Source organism: Pelophylax lessonae (assembly GCF_965119305.1).
Source record: "Pelophylax lessonae genome assembly, chromosome: 2".
Classification (NCBI taxonomy): domain Eukaryota; kingdom Metazoa; phylum Chordata; class Amphibia; order Anura; family Ranidae; genus Pelophylax; species Pelophylax lessonae.
In genome coordinates, this window is record NC_138769.1 from 646,610,558 (window position 1) to 646,630,519 (window position 19,962).

Sequence of the window (19,962 nt, forward strand, 5' to 3'; positions counted from 1 at the left end):
GCACAATTATTCCACTTCGTATTTATTTAAAACCCAGTTCAAATCAGCTAAATACATATTTTATGTGCATTAAAAAAAAAAGTGTGTAATGACTTACAGTTAATTTTTCTTTGAAAGGCAGCCACAGTCTGAGCAGAAAAGCCTGTCCTCTGCCAGCATAGTATAAAGAGAACAACCTTCTTTCTGTGGGAAAGTAGTGGTCTCTATGCAGGGATCTGACATGCCTCCTGCTGAGACAGAATGATAATTACCAAAGCTCATGCTCCCTGCTGATTTTGATAGCTTCAGCTATGACGCCGCAAAGGTGTATGTTGGACCACTGCAGAGAGAGCACTACTTCCACACAAAGAAACAACAGTCCTCTACAGTACGCTGTTCGCGGACAGGCTTTTCTACTCAGGCTGCAGGTGCTTTCTGAAGAAAACGAACTGAGATTTTTTGGTTTAATGCACCTGGAATGGATCAGGATGTCAATGCTTTAAACTGAAATTTCAGTTGGGCCTTAAATGTAAGAAAATTCTGTAATTTGCACACTACAGTTTGCTATTTTTTTGGTTTAGTTTCTGCAAGAGCTATTATCTTAGTTCTATAGATTACTTGTATATGCTGCTTTTGCTGCTGCAGTTGTAAGGCAGGAGAGAGCTGCAGATTCTGGTATGGACGACCTTGCCCGGGTCTATTCACAGTAGAGCCGAGCTGGGGTAACACTATGGAGAGGAGAAGGGAAGGCAGGTCAAAGGGGAACAGTGCTCAAGAGATGAAAACACAGACACACTAGAGCAGCCTGTGACTTCAAAATAAACAGCTGCAAAATTTGTAGATTGTTGAATGACTGTTCACTCCCATACCCCTAAGGACAAGCAGAGTGGTAGCCAATGATGAAAGCAGCAGTTGGAGCTGAAATGTGCAAAGTATAATCTAATCAAAACTAAATTTATAATAACAATATAAACAAGTAATTTACAAACTTTTGACACAAATTTAAATGTGCCATTGAGCACAATACCAAACATATGAAAATAAATCTAAAATGATATAGTTATGTGGGTGGCCTAAAGCCCAACTCCAGACAAAACCTTAACCCTAGGTTCACACTTCCTAGTTTTGTGCAGGCTGCGTTTGCGCACACACAGCAGCCTATTCAAACAAATGGGCTGCTGTGCTTGCGTTTGTGCAAAAAAAAAAAAAAGGTGAATGTGATTTTCCTGCGGTTCCCACACCCACAAATGATGCGTGGAGGTGCCATTCAGAATTAATGGCAGCTCCGTGCATCTCCTAAGAGCAGCGCGATCTGGCTGCGGGAACAGATGCAATTCCCGCAGCCTCACGCAAAGGTGTGAACCAAGCCTTATTTTGGGTAGAGTGGGGAGGGGTTAGAGCCTGTCAGGGTTTCATTACTGCCTGAGTTCCCAATAGGGTTATTTTACCTTAATGAATGCCACTGGAAGGCACAGTAAAAACATGCCAATGCACATGTATTGATGGGAGTCAAAAGACCCCCCTCACATCTGTCTGTTCTTTTGCAGGGCATTGCCAAACACAATGGTGCCTCAATGTATCACACAGGGTGCAATGTGCTATGGAAAAATGCAATTTCCAGCTTGTACAGAATCTCTCCTGAATATGTATATACACTAAAAAGCCATAACATTATGACCACTGACAGGTAAAGTGAATAAAATTGATTATCTCGTGACAATTGCACCTGGAAGTGGCAGGGAACATGATGTACCTGAAGCTGATGTGTTGAAAGCAGAAAAAAATGGGCAAGTGGAAGGATTTGAGTGACTTTGACAAGGGCCAAATTGTAATGGCTAGATGACTGGGTCAGAGCAAATCCAAATCTGCAGCGCTTGTGGTTCCCGGTTTGCAGTAGTCAGGACTGACCAAAAGTGGTCCAAGGAATAAAAACTGGCAAACCAACAACAGGCTCAGCCAAGGCTCACAGATGCATGTGGGAAGTGAAGACTTTGTAGTCCAATCCAAAAGAAGAGCTACTGTAGCTCAAACCTTTCTTTCATATTGGACAGAGTAAGAGCATTATAACCAGTCTTTTTTTTGCCATCTGTGACCAAGTAGGGAGATTTCCCTTCACTTCCTGTCCCATGGCCAAAACAAGTGAGAGGAAATCCCTCAGAAGCGAGGAAACCCCACTGTGTCACCAGAACCACTAGACCATGTCCACTCTATTATTCTGATATCAACCCAAAATTTGGGATTTTTTTTTCCCACTTTCGATGATACTGGTAACAGCGGTCGGGACCATGCTGACCCGTGTCCACAGCCAAAAGCGCCTACAATGGGCACACAGAAATCAGAACTGTACCACAGAGCAATTGAACAAGGTGGCCTGGGCTGATGAATTCAAGAACGGTTTGGAGAAGACAACAATGAGTTTAAGGTTTTGAATTGGCCCACCTCTCAAATTACAAGACTTAAAGGATTTGCTTCTGATGGCTTGGTGACAGATATCACAACTTATCTTCGAAGGTCTAGTGGAGTCCATGTTTGGAAGGGTTATGGTGGGTGGTCATAATGTTATAGCTGATCGGTCTATAGTCAAACATTTTTTTTTTTTATATAGTTTTGGAAAGAGTAGGGAAGGGTAAGCACCCAGTAGCTTATTTTTTTTGCTGTCCATGCACCATTGGGAAAACCTCCTTTCATGTCCTGTCCCAGAGACACACCGAGAAGGTAGAGAAACTCTCCCAAAGTGGGGAATTTCCCTCTTAACAGTTGTCGCGGGAACAAGTGTCCCCACTTGAAGATTTCTTTTTACCTTTATTTAATGCTAAAAATTTGAATTTTCCCTCAATTTCGGTCTTGGTAACAACAGTAATTGGCAAACAAATTTGGTGAATCTCCCCAATGGGGAAACAGCAATAACAGCTTGACAGAGTATCCAACCCTTCTCCACTCTATTTAAAACTAAAAAAAAAAAAAAAATTTTGCTTAGAGATTCACTAAATTTAGATGACCTGCACTGATATACTTTGCTTAATCAGTCATTATCAGATAATTGTGATTCCAGCACCCATTTTATCCTATACATTAGGGGCCTCATTTGTGTACAGATCTGGCAATCAGCAATATTTTAAATAAAAGTGAATGGGACTAGAAGAACACAGCAAAGTCAAGGGATACAAAACAGGTAAAGAAGGTTATGCAATAAAATTTGACTAGGAAACGTAGACACAAAAGGAAACTTACTGCTGCTAATTATTATAAAGTTTTTACTGCTGAAAGTCTAACAAGTAGAGGAATGTTGCTAAAGTAGAATTCAATCAGATATTTAATGTCCCAAATGCCTTAGGCTTCATGTACACGGGACGTTGTTAAAAGTCCCTTTGAATGCTGGAATTTTTAGGACATTTGAAACGTCTGTTAGGTCGCGTTTGCACCCACGTTTAGCGGGCGTTTGCATTTAGAACCGTTCCTAGCAGTCAAAAAAAATTATTCTCCTTTAAAATGGAAAAAAGTGAACGCTAAACACGGGTCATCGCGTTCGGTCGCGTTTTTGCGTTTGAAACGCGTTCAAAGGCAAATAAATGACTGTAAACGACCCTGTGTACATGGACAGATAAGATAACATGTAGGTGGGTTCAGGGACTTCTGAAAAAAACGCCCAACTGCTACTAAACGGCCCTTAACAACGTCCTGTGTACATGGAGCCTTAGACAAAAAGTATACAACAAATGCTACCTGCACTGCCACCTATGTAAAGCAGGGGGCAACAGACAGCCAATATTTTCTCCAAATGCTCAATATAAAAAAAATATATACAATAAGCTAAATATTCAGTATCCTAACCTTTGCCTGTCTCTGCTTCCCTCAGAGCCTCTATTTAGTATGTACACATTCTGGGTTTTTCTTTTTATACCTTTTTACTGTGAGCATTCTTTTTTTCTTTTTTTTAAAAGCTTTTTAGGTGGCTTTAAGCTGCTGTAATTACTCTTAAGAAAATCAAAGTCAAGAAATCTTTATGATCTGTTCCCATAACTGGAGACAGACATTTGTTGAAATGGATTTAACTGAATTGAAAAATATGCTCTTCTCCATGCCTCATAATTATTCACATTGATTTATTTTTTTTACAAATATTTGTTAAAACGCATGCACAAATGCTTCCAAGAATGACATGTTTCTTGTAGACAGCTGCATTTGTTAATACAAGTAGCAGCTGCCACATTGCTCGCTGCAGTTATAAATCTGATAGGCATAAATAGAATTAGGACACCCAGCAGCCACATGGTAAAAGCGTGACTATAAAAGGCTGGACTGATTATTCCAAACAGAATTTTTTTTCTACAAATCAGACTTGAAATCTTATACTTGCTCCTGTCAAAGCTTCAAAATTGACAAAAGATGCTAAATTAAATATAAAATTTAGCACCGGCTCATTTGTTATGTAACTTGAGGAAATGCCCTTCAAAATGGATGGTTTTGCCGGGGTGAGGCAGGGTCCGGTCATCTCCCAGCCCAGCTATAATGGCCATATTTAAAGGTACATAGACATGAAATATATGTATCCTATTGGGACACTGTATTTTGGTTTGGTTATTCACTTATTTTTTATTTATATATTGATATTAGTTGGAAATTGATTATTGATTTATCATAGGGTAGCCCCGCACTTTATCTTGGTTACAGGTTTAAGGTAAAGGTGGAGTAATGACTTTGTGGTGTCAGCAAGCTCCCACTGAAAGAGAAAAAAATACATTTTAATAAAGAGGGGCGAACAATGTCAGCCCCCATACTTCTCTCAGAGTAGGTTTCCATTAAGCGGCCTACAGATGCTTAAATCCTACTGTCACCCAAAAAGTGTGAAAAAGGTTGCTGCAAAGCAAAATCCTGGTGGATGGCAATTCCCACCTTTACTGCCTGCAAAGCTGTAGCCTCCAGCAGAATTTTTTGCACTCTGAGGTTCCGCCTGCCTGCCCCTATATCACTTCTGTGTCCTACCATGACTTAGTGGTCGGAGGAAGAAACCACAGCGCTCGACAGGAGACACAGATATCTGGAAGTGCTAAATGCTGAAGGTCACAGCTCTTTGAAGACTGCAAAGGGAGGATTCACCACCTGCTGGAGAGAAAAGTATTAAAGTGTTAGTAAACCCAGGACTCTGCATTCACCATTTCTGGTCTCCCACAGTACACAGAACATGGAAATGCAATCGTTTTGATAAATATAAACTGCAAAATACCTTTTTTCATCAGCAGTATATAGCAGTCTTGTGACTTCTATCACTGTCTGGTTGAGCACTGTTTAAAGCTTGTAGGAGGAGTTTTCATTCTCCTCTGACTGTCCTATGAGGCTAAATGACTCCTCACCCTCTGTCTTGACATTGCGGATTGGCCCTTTGCCAATCACTTGCACCCTCCCAAGAAAAAGAAAAATGCTCTAGCAATACACACCAAACTGAGCATGTGCAGAAAGACTCCAAGGCTCTGTATTATCAGGAGATGGACTGGGGACTGTGAAAGAAGGGGGGGTGACCAAAGAAGACAGGATCAAACAGCCTTTTTACACAATGAAGATGATTAACCCTCTAGGTTCCACAGTGAGTAGAACAAGTAGGCTTTACTGCATTTACAGACTGATTTTACTGTTGTGGGTTATGTAACACTTTAAAGTCTTCTTTTGCAGGCTAACTTTTTAATGTAATTTCTTTTTCAAGCAACAGAGCTGAATCAGGGAGTGAGCACATGTCCAAGAGATATTCCCTGCCGAGCTTCCTCAGGGAGGGTATGTTTGGCTAGGTGGAAAGGGGATTTCAAAAAGGTAGGGGAGTCCTCTTATTGGGGTCTTGAGGAGCCATGGAAGAACTGTGGGGGCTCAAACCTTGCACCTTGGGTGGAGTTCCACCTCACTTGTAATCTAATTTAAAGCAGTTTCACACCTCAATCTGGATCCATGCAGTAAAATGATTACAGGTACCTATTCTAACCCAGCCTAACATAATTTATTAAACCACTCAGAGGCAATTTTATAATATATTTTCAGAAGTGAGTGATAAAAGTGTGAATGTCATCTCCAATGAATAAGAGTCTGGCAGATCATTAACTGTCAGCAGTAAGATCTGGAATGCCTATGAAGACCTCCAGGCAACAAACAGGTGGGTGATGTTTCACAAGAGGAGTGGACTTTCACTTTTGCTGCATGACTGTTGAGTACAGTCTGCGTCAACAGACTGTGGATGAGTTGGGGTGTTGAAAAGTATGTAATTGGGGAATAGAGAATAGGAATACATACCAGCTGCCTGCTGAGGCATAAAACCACCTACTCCAGTTAGATTAATGACAGCTGCTTGCTGTGAAGATAAAGTCTGTTCTTGGCTGCTAGAACCTTGTTCCAATCCCTGGCAAGGTGAAAATAAAAAGTACAGTACATGAAAAGTAATAATTTAACTTTTCAAATTATCTAAAATAAATAAACTCCTATTTCTAAATATGCCTATATTTATGGTCAAACTCCACAGGTCTTTTTTGTAAATCGCACTACAGTATGTTCGTATGGGTTTAAGTAGCTTGCATTTGCAATGCTCAGTATTCAGTAATGATTTTATGAGTCACTGAATACCAAGGCTGCATAATAAATATCTATGTAACAGGCCTTATGCACACAGGACGTTTTGCAAACTCTCCTAGAAGCCTTTCCTCCTGGCAGCAGCGTTTTGGCGGAAAAACAGCCTGACGCTTGTAAAGTTGTCTTTAGATGCATTTACAGGCGTCAAGAGCTTGGGCATTAATTCATTTAAATTAGATTCAATTAAGTTAAATCATTTATTCTGGTCACTGAAAGGAATTAACGCTCAAGCGTTAAACATGCCTAGCTTTAATGTGCATTTAGCACAATCTTTTTTTTCTGCCAAAGCGCTGCTGCTCCTGGACGCACTGGCAGTGGTTTTTTTTCCTGCCTCTAAAAGCCTCTGACACTAAACACTCCTAAAAGCCTGTGTGCGCATGGATACATAGGATAACATTCAGGGCAGTTTAGAGACGAACAAAAAAAATAAAAAACACCCAACGCCCTTAAAAGCGGCTGCAAAAATGTTCATTGAGGCCTAAAAGTGTAGCTGTGCACAGTGAAATATGGATTGTAGGTGTAATTAAAGGCAAAGCCTGCCTTGTGCAATTGTCTGTATGTTTTGTGGCACTGACGTACTAAGTCTAGGCGCTCCTCCTCCAGAGCCATCCACAATACCCAACACTTTTTAGAGAGAGGAGTGTGTGACCTTTATAGGGCTCAGGTCTAGCATCTGATCACTAGGCCAGAGCACTGTCACATGACTGGAAGAACTGACGCCACTGTCACCGACACCAGTCAGTGAGAACTGTTGAGGAGGAAGGAGGGGTGAAAAACTACTGGTAAGTTAAATTGGGCTGGGAAGGCCCTTTTAGAGACACCGTTTCATTATTCTGTCAGAGCATTCAATAGATACCTGATGCTTCTGGGTATGGGACCTTGTCTTTGACAATGCTTGGGACTAAAAGTCAACAACTAGGTCTGAGCACTGTCATGACCAGAGGAGTGATGCAATTACCCCACCTGTGGAAGCAGACATCCATTATTTTAGTGCCAGCTGCAGATGAGTAAGGAATGGTGGTAATGGCCTTTATGGCAAAAATAAGGAGGTTGTGGGGTCCCCTTGGATGAGGAAAGTAACAGTGTTTTTTTAAACACAGCCTGAGAGCCTAGTTATGGAGAATCTTTCACTTTGCCCTCCTGCATACTCCTTCACTGCTCCAATACCCTGCCAGAACATTCAGTAGATAACTCGTTCTTTTGGGTATGGAGAAGCGTACCTTGAACCTATTGGCCAACAGCCAGGCCCACATACTGTTACCTTATGAAGAGGAAGACTTGTATAATCTCTGACACTACCCGACAATGGTTAGTGCCCCATGCTGCAACTGAGCAGTGGAGGAGAATGGAAAGAATATAAGTAGCTGGCAAGATGGCCTTACAAAAGAACCTGTCACTTGCGCATTTATTGAAATATGAAAGGATCTTCATATATTTTGATAGGTGGTATGAGAATGAAAATTAAGTTATTAAACCTAAAAAAATTATATTATTTTGCAAGGGATTTCAATATTTGCAAAATTATATTTTATTGTATCAAGTTGTCTCTGGCTATAGATATCAGTCCTCCATTGATAAAATATTCCATGACAAAAATGATTTCCTCTAACTTCATGATTAAAGGACCAAAAGGAAGAGAGCTATATGTTATATTATGGAACCGATTCCCAAGAAAGGACTCACATTTCAGAACAAAATAAAAATGATTGGAAAGAAGAGATTTTACCTATCATACAGTTCCTACTTTTACAGATGCACACACTACTTTTTTGTCAGATGAAATCACTTGGCAACATCAAAGTACTCAGGCAGCGATGGGAGCTTGAATACAACATCCGGTAGTGGAGATTTTGCGATCCACACTGTTAGTGTGGATGGGGGGAAATTGATTTGATTTTATCTCATTTAGCCCATCATTGAGGCCAACTTAAGTCCCGTACTGGATACAGGCTGATCACAAAATGTCCCCAGCAGCAGCCTTGAATAAAAAGGAAATATGCTAGAATATGCAAGGAAAGTACTCCTCTACTTTGCAGATTATAAACTGCCAGTGGGAGAGCAATGCCTCACTCCAACCAGCGGTGGAGCAACATATGCAATTTAGGAGTGTTTCTCCTCCCTACTGTGTCCTAAATAAAGAGCCTGCTGCTGGCATGAATTACAAGTTTGACATTAGCTGAAGCAGAATCTTTTGAAACACTAAATATCTGACAGGACACCCCCATTAAAACTTAGGAAGTAGTTTACATATCTATTTTTTCTCATACAGTTCCATATTAGCTGATGTCTGCATAGTGGAGTCGCTTAGCCTTGTTTCCATGTCCTATGCATGAAAACATAGGAACTGAGGTGCAGAAAAATGACAGCAGGTGCTCTGGACTGAAGAGTCAAAATCTGAAATATTTGGCTGTAGCAAAAGTAAATTTGTTCACAAGGGGCTGGAGAGCGGTACAATGATGAGTGTCTGCAGCCAACAGATGGAGATTTGTTGAGGATCAATGGTGTCCTCAACGCTGAGAAATACAGACAGATACTTATCCATTATGCCATACCATCAGGGAGGCGTGTGATTGGCCCCAACTTAATTCTGCAGCAGGACAATGACCCCAAACATACAGCCAATGTTATTAAGAACTATCTTCAGCATAAAAAAAAGTCCTGGAAGTGATGGTTTGGCACTCACAAAGCACCAATTTCAAACAATGAGTCTGTCTCGGATTACATGAAGAGACAAAGATTTGAGGCAGTCTACATTAGCAGCAGATCTGTGGTTAGTTCTCCAAGACGTTTGGAATAACCTACCTGCTGAGTTCCTTCAAAAACTGTGTTCAAGTGTACCTAGAAGAATTAAAGAATTGATGTTGTTTTGAAGGCATTTTGTTCATTGATAAAACTATTAAGACTTCTATTACTGACAGCATTCCTAATTTACAGCATTTTTTCACAACTACCTAAAACGTTTCACATTACTGTACATCAGTGTCTGATCACGCCATCCATCTTGAGTGACAGTAGGCTCAAAGGAAGAAGATGGAGAGGACTCCACAGTTAGAGATTGTTTAGCCAAACTAGAATTTTTTAAAAATGTATATTGACAGACTGATGCTTCTGGGAGAATGTGCTTTGGACAGAAGAGACACAACTGGAGTTTTTTGGCAAGTGACATTCTAGGTTTAACCACTTGCCACACAGTCGCATACATGTAGGTCATTGTGTTCAAGCAGTTATATCAGGGCCATGGCTGCAGCTGTCACCCCGGTATTAAAGTTTTCAGCCAGTGATTAGCCGCTGGATCACTTTTACAAGCAGCGGGAGGGGTTGTCCCCTTCCCACCGCTTTTTGGTGCACATACCTTGTTTTACGTGCTCTCCTGTTACACCGGAGCCCGGGATCCGATCCAGCGGTTGCGGCCACTTACAATAGAGGGGATCAGAATGTTCCCGATCATCTCTATGTTCTAGGAGACTGGAAGCAACGTTTATTTCGTCACTTCAAGTTAGGGGAAATGTAAACAAAGCATTTTTTTTCCTGGAAAGCATTAGATGTTTTTTTTTTTTTTTAAATCCCATGGTTTCAAGGATAGAGGAGAGATCTGGGGTCTTATAAACCCCCAGATGTCTGCATAAAGAGGACCTGTCATGCTTTATTTCTATCACAAGGGATGTTTACATTTCTTAGCACAGCAATAAAAGTGATAAGATAAATAAAATTAAAGGGACAGTGTAAAAATGTATATATTTTTTAAAATAATACATTTTGTTAAAGCGTTCTAGTCCCTCCGTGTTTGGAGACGAACGCATGTGTAGGTAGCGCACACATATGTAAACGATGTTCACACCACACATGTGCGGTATCGCCACAAACGTTGTAGCAAGAACAATAATTCTAGCTCTAGACCTCCTTTGTAACTCTAAACTGGTAACCAAAAAAAAAACTTTACAGGATCGCCTATGGAGCTTAAGTATCATAGCATGAGCGTGAGCAGTTTTAAAGCATGACATGTTAGGTATCTATCTACTCAGCATAATATCTTTTATATTTTGCAGTGTATTTTTTCTACAAATTGCATTCGAAAAACGGCTCTGCTAAAAAATATATATGTAATGTTTGAGGGTTCTAAGTAATTTTCTAGCAAAAAATACAGATTTTTACTTGTAAACAAAAAGTGTCAGAAAAGGCCTGATTGGCAGTATATTTTGCTCTCAAATTCCTTGATAGTCTATGAAGGTTGTGCCCTGCACATCTTCAAGTAGCCCTATACTGTAGTGATATAGTTGTAAGATGAAGATTATTAATTCTTATAATTCTAGTTATTTCCGCAGCAATCCAGTTCTTCCAGAGATTGCATTTGTTGAGTCCCAGGACAGAACAAAATTCACAAGATACTTGCAACAGATGACAACATCCAACAGAGTAAATATTACGATGAACAGCAGCCTTCAGGGTACCATTTGTCCTATCATATATTAGCCAGCAGAGAGACACTACAATCCAGCATAATATGTACCTATATAGCTTCCATGCATACAATAATATAATATAGACCTGTGCTCTCATTATCACATATGAATGTGTATAAGAATGAATGCCTTCTTAGCAGATTGCACTAACCACCCCCATAGACCTTTTACTATTCTTTTCAAGTCTAATCAGACAAATTTACATTTTAGAATCCCCTTTAGGTAACTGCTTTGGCCCTTTTGAAATGTAAAATGCAACTTTCCTGCCAGCTGTAAATCATAGCCTACAGTACACACCTATGTACACATTAACAAGACCGTGTAGATGTATGTGTGTGTATATATATATATTACACTATTTCACAAAAGCGAATGCACCCCTCCCATTTTTGTAAATATTTTATTACATCTTTTCATGCGACAACACTGAGGAAATGACACTTTGCTACAATGTAAAGTAGTGAGTGTACAGCTTGTATAACAGTGTAAATTTGCTGTCCCCTCAAAATAACTCAGCACACAGCCATTAATGTCTAAACCGTTGGCAACAAAAGTGAGTTCCCCCCCCCCCCCCCGGGTGTCATGTGACTCGTTAGTGTTACAAGGTCTCAAGTGTGAATGGGGAGCAGGTGTGTTAAATTTGGTGTTCTCGCTCTCACTCTCTCATACTGGTCACTAGAAGTTCAACATGGCACCTTATGGCAAAGAACTCTGAGGATCTGAAAAAAAGAATTGTTGCTCTACATAAAGATGGCCTAGGCTATAGGAAGATTGCCAAGACACTGAAACTGAGCTGCAGCACTGTGGCTGAGACAATACAGCGGTTTAACAGGACAGGTTCCATTCAGAATAGGCCTCGCCATGGTAGACCAAAGATGACATATGAGTGCTGCCAGCATTGCTGCAGAGGTTGATGGGGTGGGGTCAGCCTGTCTGTGCTCAGACCATACGCCGCACACTGCATCAAATTGGTCTGCATTGCTGTCATCCCAGAAGGAAGCCTCTTCTAAAAATGATGCACAAGAAAGACCGCATACAGTTTTCTGAAGTCAAGCAGACTACTGACATGGATTACTGGAACCATGTCCTGTGGTCTGATGAGACAAAGAGAAATTTGGTTCAGATGGTGTCAAGCGTGTGTGGCGGGAACTAGGTGAGGAGTACAAAGACAAGTGTGTCTTGCCTACAGTCAAGCATGGTGGCGGGAGTGTCATGGTCTGGGGCTGCATGAGTGCTGTCGGCACTGGGGAGCTACAGATCATTGATGGCCAAGCATGTCTCCAGACCTAAACCCTATTGAGCATCTGTGGGGCATCCTCAACTGGAAGGTGGAGGAGAGCAAGGTCTCTAACATCCACAAGCTCCGTGATGTCGTCATGGAGGAGTGGAAGAGGATTCCAGTGGCAACCTGTGAAGCTCTGGTGAACTCCATGCCCAAGAGGGTTAGGGCAGTGCTGGAAAATAATGGTGGCCACACAAAATATTGACACTTTGGGCCCAATTTGGACATTTTCACTTAGGGGTGTGCTTACTTTTTTGCCAGCAGTTTAGACATTAATGGCTGTGTGTTGCCTTATTTTGAGGGTACAGCAAATTTACACTGTTATACAAGCTGTACACTCACTACTTTACATTGTAGCAAAGTGTAATTTCTTCAGTGTTGTCACATGAAAAGATATAATAAAATATTTACAAAAATGTGAGGGGTGTACTCACTTTTGGGAGATACTGTATGTAAAGAGCTGAAACATGCAGTCCGAAGAAGGCCCTTTAAACCTGAGACAGCTGAAGCAGTTTGCTCATGAAGAGTGGGCCAAACTACCTGTTGGAAAGTGCAGACGTCTCATTTAGAGTTAAAGAAATTGCATATTTGGAGGGATTCGTTCTAAAAGGGTTTTCAACAAAATATTAGGGTTAGGAGTCCTGTCATATTTTTTTTATTATTAAAAACATTATTTTGAATTCAAAATGAAAAGAAAAGTCTAATTTTATTATATAAGGAACATACAATCACTTTGGTCACTTTCAAGTTATTTCAGAGAAAATTGCAAGTTCTCATTTCATGGTACCAAAATATTTGTTTGTGTATATATACACTACTGTGCACCTATTTTAGTCAGGTGTGAAAAAATGCTGTAAATTAAGAATGCTTTCAGAAATAGAACTGTTAATAGTTTATTTTGATCAAATACCAAAATAAAAGTAAAATGAATGGAAGAGAAATCCTAATCATGTTTGGTGTGATCACCCTTTGCCTTCAAAACCACATCAATTCTAAGTAGACTTGCACACCATGTTTGAAGGAACTTGGCAGGTAGGTTGTTCCAAACACCTTTTAGAACTAACCACAGTTCTTTTGTTGATGTAGGCTTCCTCAAATCCTTCTGTCTCTTCATGTACTCCCAGACAGATTTGATGATGTTGAAATCAGGGCTCTGTGGGGGGCAAACCATTACTTCCAGGACACCTTGTTGGGTTTTTTTTTTATGCTGAAGATAGTTCTTTATGACATTGGCTGCATGTTTGGGGTTGTTCTACTGCAGAATAAATTTGGGACCAATCACACGCATTGGCACAATGGATAAGTATCTGCCTTTATTTCTCAGCATTGGGGACAGTATTGATCCTGACCAAATCTCCAACTCCATTTGCAGAATTGTAGCCCCAAACTTGCAAGGTACCTCCACCATGGTTCACTGTTGCCTGCAGACATGGATTGTACCACTTCCAGCTCTTCAGTGAACAAACTGACTCCTGCTACAGCCAAATGTTTCAAGTTTCAGTCTAGAGCAACTGCTGCCATTTTTCTGCACCCCAGTTCCTAGGTTATCATTCATAGAGGAGTTGCTTAGCATCTTTTTTTACACTGGAGGTATGGTTTTTTTGGCTGCAATTCTTTCATAAAGACCACTTCTTGCAAGAATTCCGATAGGAGATGGGTGTGCCTGGGTCCCACTGGTTTCTACCAGCTCTGAGCTGATGACAATGCTGGACATCTTCTGATATCGAAGGAAGGAAAGCATGATGTGTCTTTCATCTACTGCATTAAGTTTCCTTGGCCAACCACTGTGTCTACGGATCTCAACCTTGTTTCTTTGTGTTTCTTCAAAAGAGCTTGAACAGGACATCTTGAAACCCTAGTCTGTTGAAATCTTTTCCTGGGAGAGAATATGCTGATGCAGTAAAACTACCTTATGTCTTGTTGCTGTGCTCAGTCTTACCATGGTGTATGATCTGTGCCCTGAAACGGTCTTCCACAAATTCACCTTAGTAGCAGAGTTTGGCTATTACTCACTCAGTTTTAAGCCTCCTACACAAATGTTTCACTTTATGACTGTTTTAACCTACTTTGGAAATTGATGATCATTAGCAACTGCTTGGTATAATTTTTTAATCATACACCTGACTCTAATCCTACTCAATCCCTGACTTTGTGCTAGTGTAAAAAGTGTGCAAGTGTAAGAATTGATGCTGGTTTGAAGCCAAAGGATAGACACACCAACAATTGATTTGATTTTTCTTCGGTTCGCTCACCTTGCATCTTGTAAACTGATAAAAATAAACCAATATATATTTTTGAAAGAATTTTTACTTTACAGCATTTCTTTACACCTTTCTAAATTTTTTTGCATAGTACTATATATATATATATATATACACATATACACACACACACAGTATACTGTATATGATACATATGTTGTGTAAGGTATGTTATCTGCATGGATTGTCAAATAAGAACCTGTTACTAGCAGACAATCTCATGCTAGCTCATTTATTTTTCTGTTGGAAAGTAAATACTGTAGGAAAATTGGGTGACCCCTGGCATTCTTACAAAGTATATGTGAAGCTGATTCAAATTTGAGCTCACTGCAGTAGACAAACACAATCTTTTATGTATGTATACCCTGGCATAACACTTACCGATGGTAAAAGTCCCAGCTGATCTCCCTGCTGTTGGGGACTGGATGTGGCTGTCTGCTGGGACTGCTGAGGTGAATACTGGGACAGCTGAGGCTGCTGTTGCTGCATTGGGTTGAATATGAGTGAACCGCCAGGAAGCTGTTTCAAAGATGATACCCAGTTTGAGAAACGTGCAGTGCACTTCATTGCACAGTGTGGTCACACAACAGTTTAAATGCTTTACAAAATCTAAGAATCACCTAGCTACAAGTTAAGAGAAAAAACACTGTATAAACACACAATGTGTAGTGCTTTGTGGGATTGAATTGTTTTTTAACCAAACAAACAGAATTGCAGATATTTCATGCATTAAAACGCTTCTCTGAAATGCCCTTCACATACATTCTAAAGCTTTATCAGAGTAAATGCAAACAATATGTATGTGCTACAGCAATCATTTTTATATGTTATTTTTATATTAATATTATTTTAGCTGTGCACTCCTGACACAAAAGGCTCAATTCACAATGCCTTAACAGCCTAAGGCACTCCATTTTCAATCATGCAACTGTAGTTCTCAAAGTACACTGGATTCAACTTAAAGCAAAGCTCCACCCAAAAGGGGGAAGCTCCACTTATTTGCCCCCCCCCCGCACTGCCACATTTGGCACCTTTCAGGGGGGAGTGGGTACATGTTTTTGACAGGTACTCATCCCCATGGCAAGATCCCCCGGATGTTTGGCCCCCCTCCGCCTTCTCCCGCTGCCGTGCCATTCACAAAGCGCAGCTCACTTCGTGCTTGCGCAGTAGGGAACAAGCTGTAAAGCCGCAAGGCTTCACTGCCGGTTTCCCTTACAAGGAATTGTGGTGTTAGCACCTGAGAGTCGATTGAAAAACCAACTGGGGTGCCGACATCGTGGGATCCCTGGACAGGCAAGTGTAAAATGGTTACATACAGAAGGGCCTGATGAATGAAATGTGTGCTGTCAGTGCAAATCTCATTCATAAAGTAACCAATCCATTTTTTAATTTATTTTCAATCAGAACTGTACAAACGACAGTTGCAAACAAACTGGTTGTCATGGACAACAGTGCATTTTTCTACACTGGGTTCAAAGTGTATACTTCTGTACATGACTTTAAGCTAAGTAGCTTTAAAAATTTCTTGTTTCTTTAAGGTTAAAGTTCACATGTTGCAATAATAATGAAAAAGGTGTTACTGAATATTTATGGTTAGGATTTTAAATAATATTTTTTAAGATTGCCATTTTAATTGCCAATGCACTGTACTATATTTTAAATTCGGCAAGTACAGACTTCAGAAAACATATTGTGGCCTTTAATAGATTTAGAGGCATATTTAGAAAGCAATGACTGATGTTCACCAAACATTAACTGCAGGTGAATCAAGCGCTGTAATTTAAAACATGTACCATGAAGATTTACCTGCACTGAAGGTTTGGCAAGTTTCACATTCTTTGCTTTATAAATAAACCCCTAAAGCTGGCAATAGACGGAGCAAATTTCTTTCCTAAAACCACGGGCATCTGGCAAAGGGTTACGTGAAGCTGCAACCACAGACAGCGTTGACAGGGGGAATTCCTCCCGCTGAGCCATTGTATTCTCCCAGCGGGGGAAGCCATCCCTGCCAGAACACTGATTATTGCTAGCGGCTATACCAGCCGCTAGCGATAAATAATTGCATGTAAAATCCGGCAGGATGGTTGCACTCAAGTTGATCGATCAACTTGGGTACATTCAGCCTGCACATACCTGGTTCAAATCTCAGCCAGTTCCTGCTGATCATGCTGAGATTTGAACCATCTATGGCTGGCCTAAGTCTAGCTAGTAGTAGTTATTCACATTCAAGTGAACTTATTCTATAATTTTAAAGGAGTTGTAAAGACAGGACGGTTTTCTTTATCTTCATGAATTTTATGCATGAAGATAAAAAGCCTTCTGCATGAAGCAGCCTCCTCAGCCCCCCTAATACTTACCTGTGCCTCCGCTCTGTCCAGTGCTGTCCACGAGTTCCTCGGCCCTCCTGGGACTCTTCCTCTTGATTGGCTGAGACACACCTGCGGCTGTCTAAGTGAGTGAGCCAATCAGAAGAGAGAGAGTGGGTGGAGCCGAGTGGCAGCTCAATGTCTGAATGGACACACAGAGCTGCAGCTCAGCTCAGGTGCCCCCCTAGCAAGCTGCTTGCTGTGGGGGCACTCGATAGGAGGGAAAAGGCCAGGAGCAGCGAAGAGGGACCTGAGAAGAGGAGGATCCAGGCTGCTCTGTGCAAAGCCAACTGCACAGAGGAGGTAAGTATAACATGTTTGTTATATTTAAAAAAAAAATAAAAATACATGAGAGTTTACAATCACTTTGAAAATGTTTAACTTCTCCAAGCCACTTTTCTTTTAGTTCACATGAGTGTCAGAAAGATACCCCAGCATTTATATCCACACAGGTAGCACAGAAATATTGCAATTCCAGTCCCCTTGGAATATGTAGATGTTGGTTGTCCAAAAAAAGGATGGGAAGCTGTGGCACTACCCTTTTCTAGTACATATTAATGATCTTGATGTCCGGTATTTTGCATAGGTGTCATTTCCTCAATTTACAAGCCTAAAAGGTGTAAACTGTTGTCAAATGGCCAGTGAAGCATTCTATGTGAAAGACAGATGGCATGGAAGGTCTCCACCCCTGTTTAGGAATGGTGATTCCAGTTTGATGCTGATCGCCTCTTCCACATGAGCTAGTTGTCACCTGTTCAAATGTGCATCTCACTGTCCTGTTCCCTTTCCTTAAGATGTAACACATCTGCTGTGTCTTCACCTGTAGAATTTGTCCTCCTATATTGGGCCATTTATTTGTTGAGAGACTTTTTGATTCCCCAATGTACAATGTTTAAGAATCCCGCACTACAGTGCACTGTATGTACCAAGTTACTTTGCTTGTGTCTGGGTGTTGGGTCGTGTTTTGTCACTGTGTGTAGCCCTACTCACATCATTGGTTGAAGTCATCAAGAATGGTAGTTCCTCAAGAAGTCAACCAATGAAGCCATGTGTTAGGCGGAGCTACATACAGCAACATCACAACCTGGTGAGGAAGGTACACACACACTGGCGAGATCTTTTCTAAGGGGTGTCCAGTTCCCTAAGCAAACCTATTAGGTCATATTCTCATACTGGAAGAATCACTGCTGCTGCGAGTATTTTTACTTTATTTTTATGCCAGTCTTTATGACCTTCTGAAATGCTTCGGTTTCTGCCTATAGAAACCTCCCTAGTTGGATGTTATGCCAGCAGATTCAGAGCTGTCACCTAAATTACACCATATAGTACTACTCTTAGCTCCTCCCCAGCTGCTAAATTAAAATTTATGCAGGAAAGTGAAGGAAAGGGAGGGGCGGAGATGCTAGGTCGACACAGATTGTATCAAGCTGAAAGGTACATTGCAATAGAGTAAAAAAAAAATTCAAAAAGGAGAAATATGCAAGTAAGCAGATTACTGGTGAATGTCAGTCACCGGCTCTCTGCTCTGCTCCCCTGCGCTCACTGGAGCGCTGGGCTGTGGAAGGGGTGGGAGCGGCCGGCTCAGGCTCTCAGCGACTTGCTGAGAGGCGGAACTGGGTGCTGGGTCCAGGCATGTGGGCAGATCCCAAACATATGGTCGCGATCTTTCACGAGCCTGGACCAGCTCTGAAGTCCGATTTCGGCTTTGATTGGCTATTTGTGATTGTGATTATGCTCCCCATTAACCTTTGCTGTGAAGACGGCATATTGGCATTTCTGTGTCCTTTGAAGTGTACTTTAGAAGTTACTTGCACAGTTACTAGAGATGAGATGCCATTAACCATAAAGAAGATGAATGGGAGACTATAAAAAGTGTTCTGGTTTGTACTCAACTACTTGGCTTTATACTATGTCACTCATATCACTGTTTCATAAGCAGGGCACAAGATACACTAAATTTTAAACCAAAACGCAATCTTACAGGGAGTGCAGAATTATTAGGCAAATGAGTATTTTTGAGGATTAATTTTATTATTGAACAACCACCATGTTCTCAATGAACCCAAAAAACTCATTAATATCAAAGCTGACTATTTTTGGAAGTAGTTTTTAGTTTGTTTTTAGTTTTAGCTATTTTAGGGGGATATCTTTGTGTGCAGGTGACTATTACTGTGCATAATTATTAGGCAACTTAACAAAAATCAAATATACAGTATACCCATTTCAATTATTTATTTTTACCAGTGAAACCAATATAACATCTCAACATTCACAAATATACATTTCTGACATTCAAAAACAAAACAAAAACAAATCAGTGACCAATATAGCCACCTTTCTTTGCAAGGACACTCAAAAGCCTGCTATCTATGGATTCTGTCAGTGTTTTGATCTGTTCACCATCAACATTGCGTGCAGCAGCAACCACAGCCTCCCAGACACTGTTCAGAGAGGTGTACTGTTTTCCCTCCTTGTAAATCTCACATTTGATGATGGACCACAGGTTCTCAATGGGGTTCAGATCAGGTGAACAAGGAGGCCATGTCATTAGCTTTTCTTCTTTTATACCCTTTCTTGCCAGCCACGCTGTGGAGTACTTGGACGCGTGTGATGGAGCATTGTCCTGCATGAAAATCATGTTTTTCTTGAAGGATGCAGACTTCTTCCTGTACCACTGCTTGAAGAAGGTGTCTTCCAGAAACTGGCAGTAGGACTGGGAGTTGAGCTTGACTCCATCCTCAACCCGAAAAAGGCCCCACAAGCTCATCTTTGATGATACCAGCCCAAACCAGTACTCCACCTCCACCTTGCTGGCGTCTGAGTCGGACTGGAGCTCTCTGCCCTTCACCAATCCAGCCACGGGCCCATCAAGACTCACTGTCATTTCATCAGTCCATAAAACCTTTGAAAAATCAGTCTTGAGATATTTCTTGGCCCAGTCTTGACATTTCAGCTTGTGTGTCTTGTTCAGTGGTGGTCGTCTTTCAGCCTTTCTTACCTTGGCCATG

At 41.0% G+C, this 19,962-nt stretch overlaps 1 protein-coding gene across 1 annotated transcript in view; it reads right to left on the minus strand.

The window, feature by feature from the left end:
• The window catches only part of SUPT20H (SPT20 homolog, SAGA complex component), a gene marked incomplete at its 5' end in the record, with an annotated part of 185,366 nt that overhangs the window by 8,723 nt on the left and 156,681 nt on the right, over nucleotides 1–19,962 (minus strand). Inside the window, 4 exons of the mRNA XM_082248178.1 lie at nucleotides 598–707; nucleotides 6,253–6,358; nucleotides 9,388–9,423; nucleotides 14,970–15,107. Of these exons, the coding sequence (XP_082104304.1) occupies nucleotides 598–707; nucleotides 6,253–6,358; nucleotides 9,388–9,423; nucleotides 14,970–15,107 (390 nt within the window). The remainder of the gene's footprint in view (nucleotides 1–597; nucleotides 708–6,252; nucleotides 6,359–9,387; nucleotides 9,424–14,969; nucleotides 15,108–19,962) is intronic.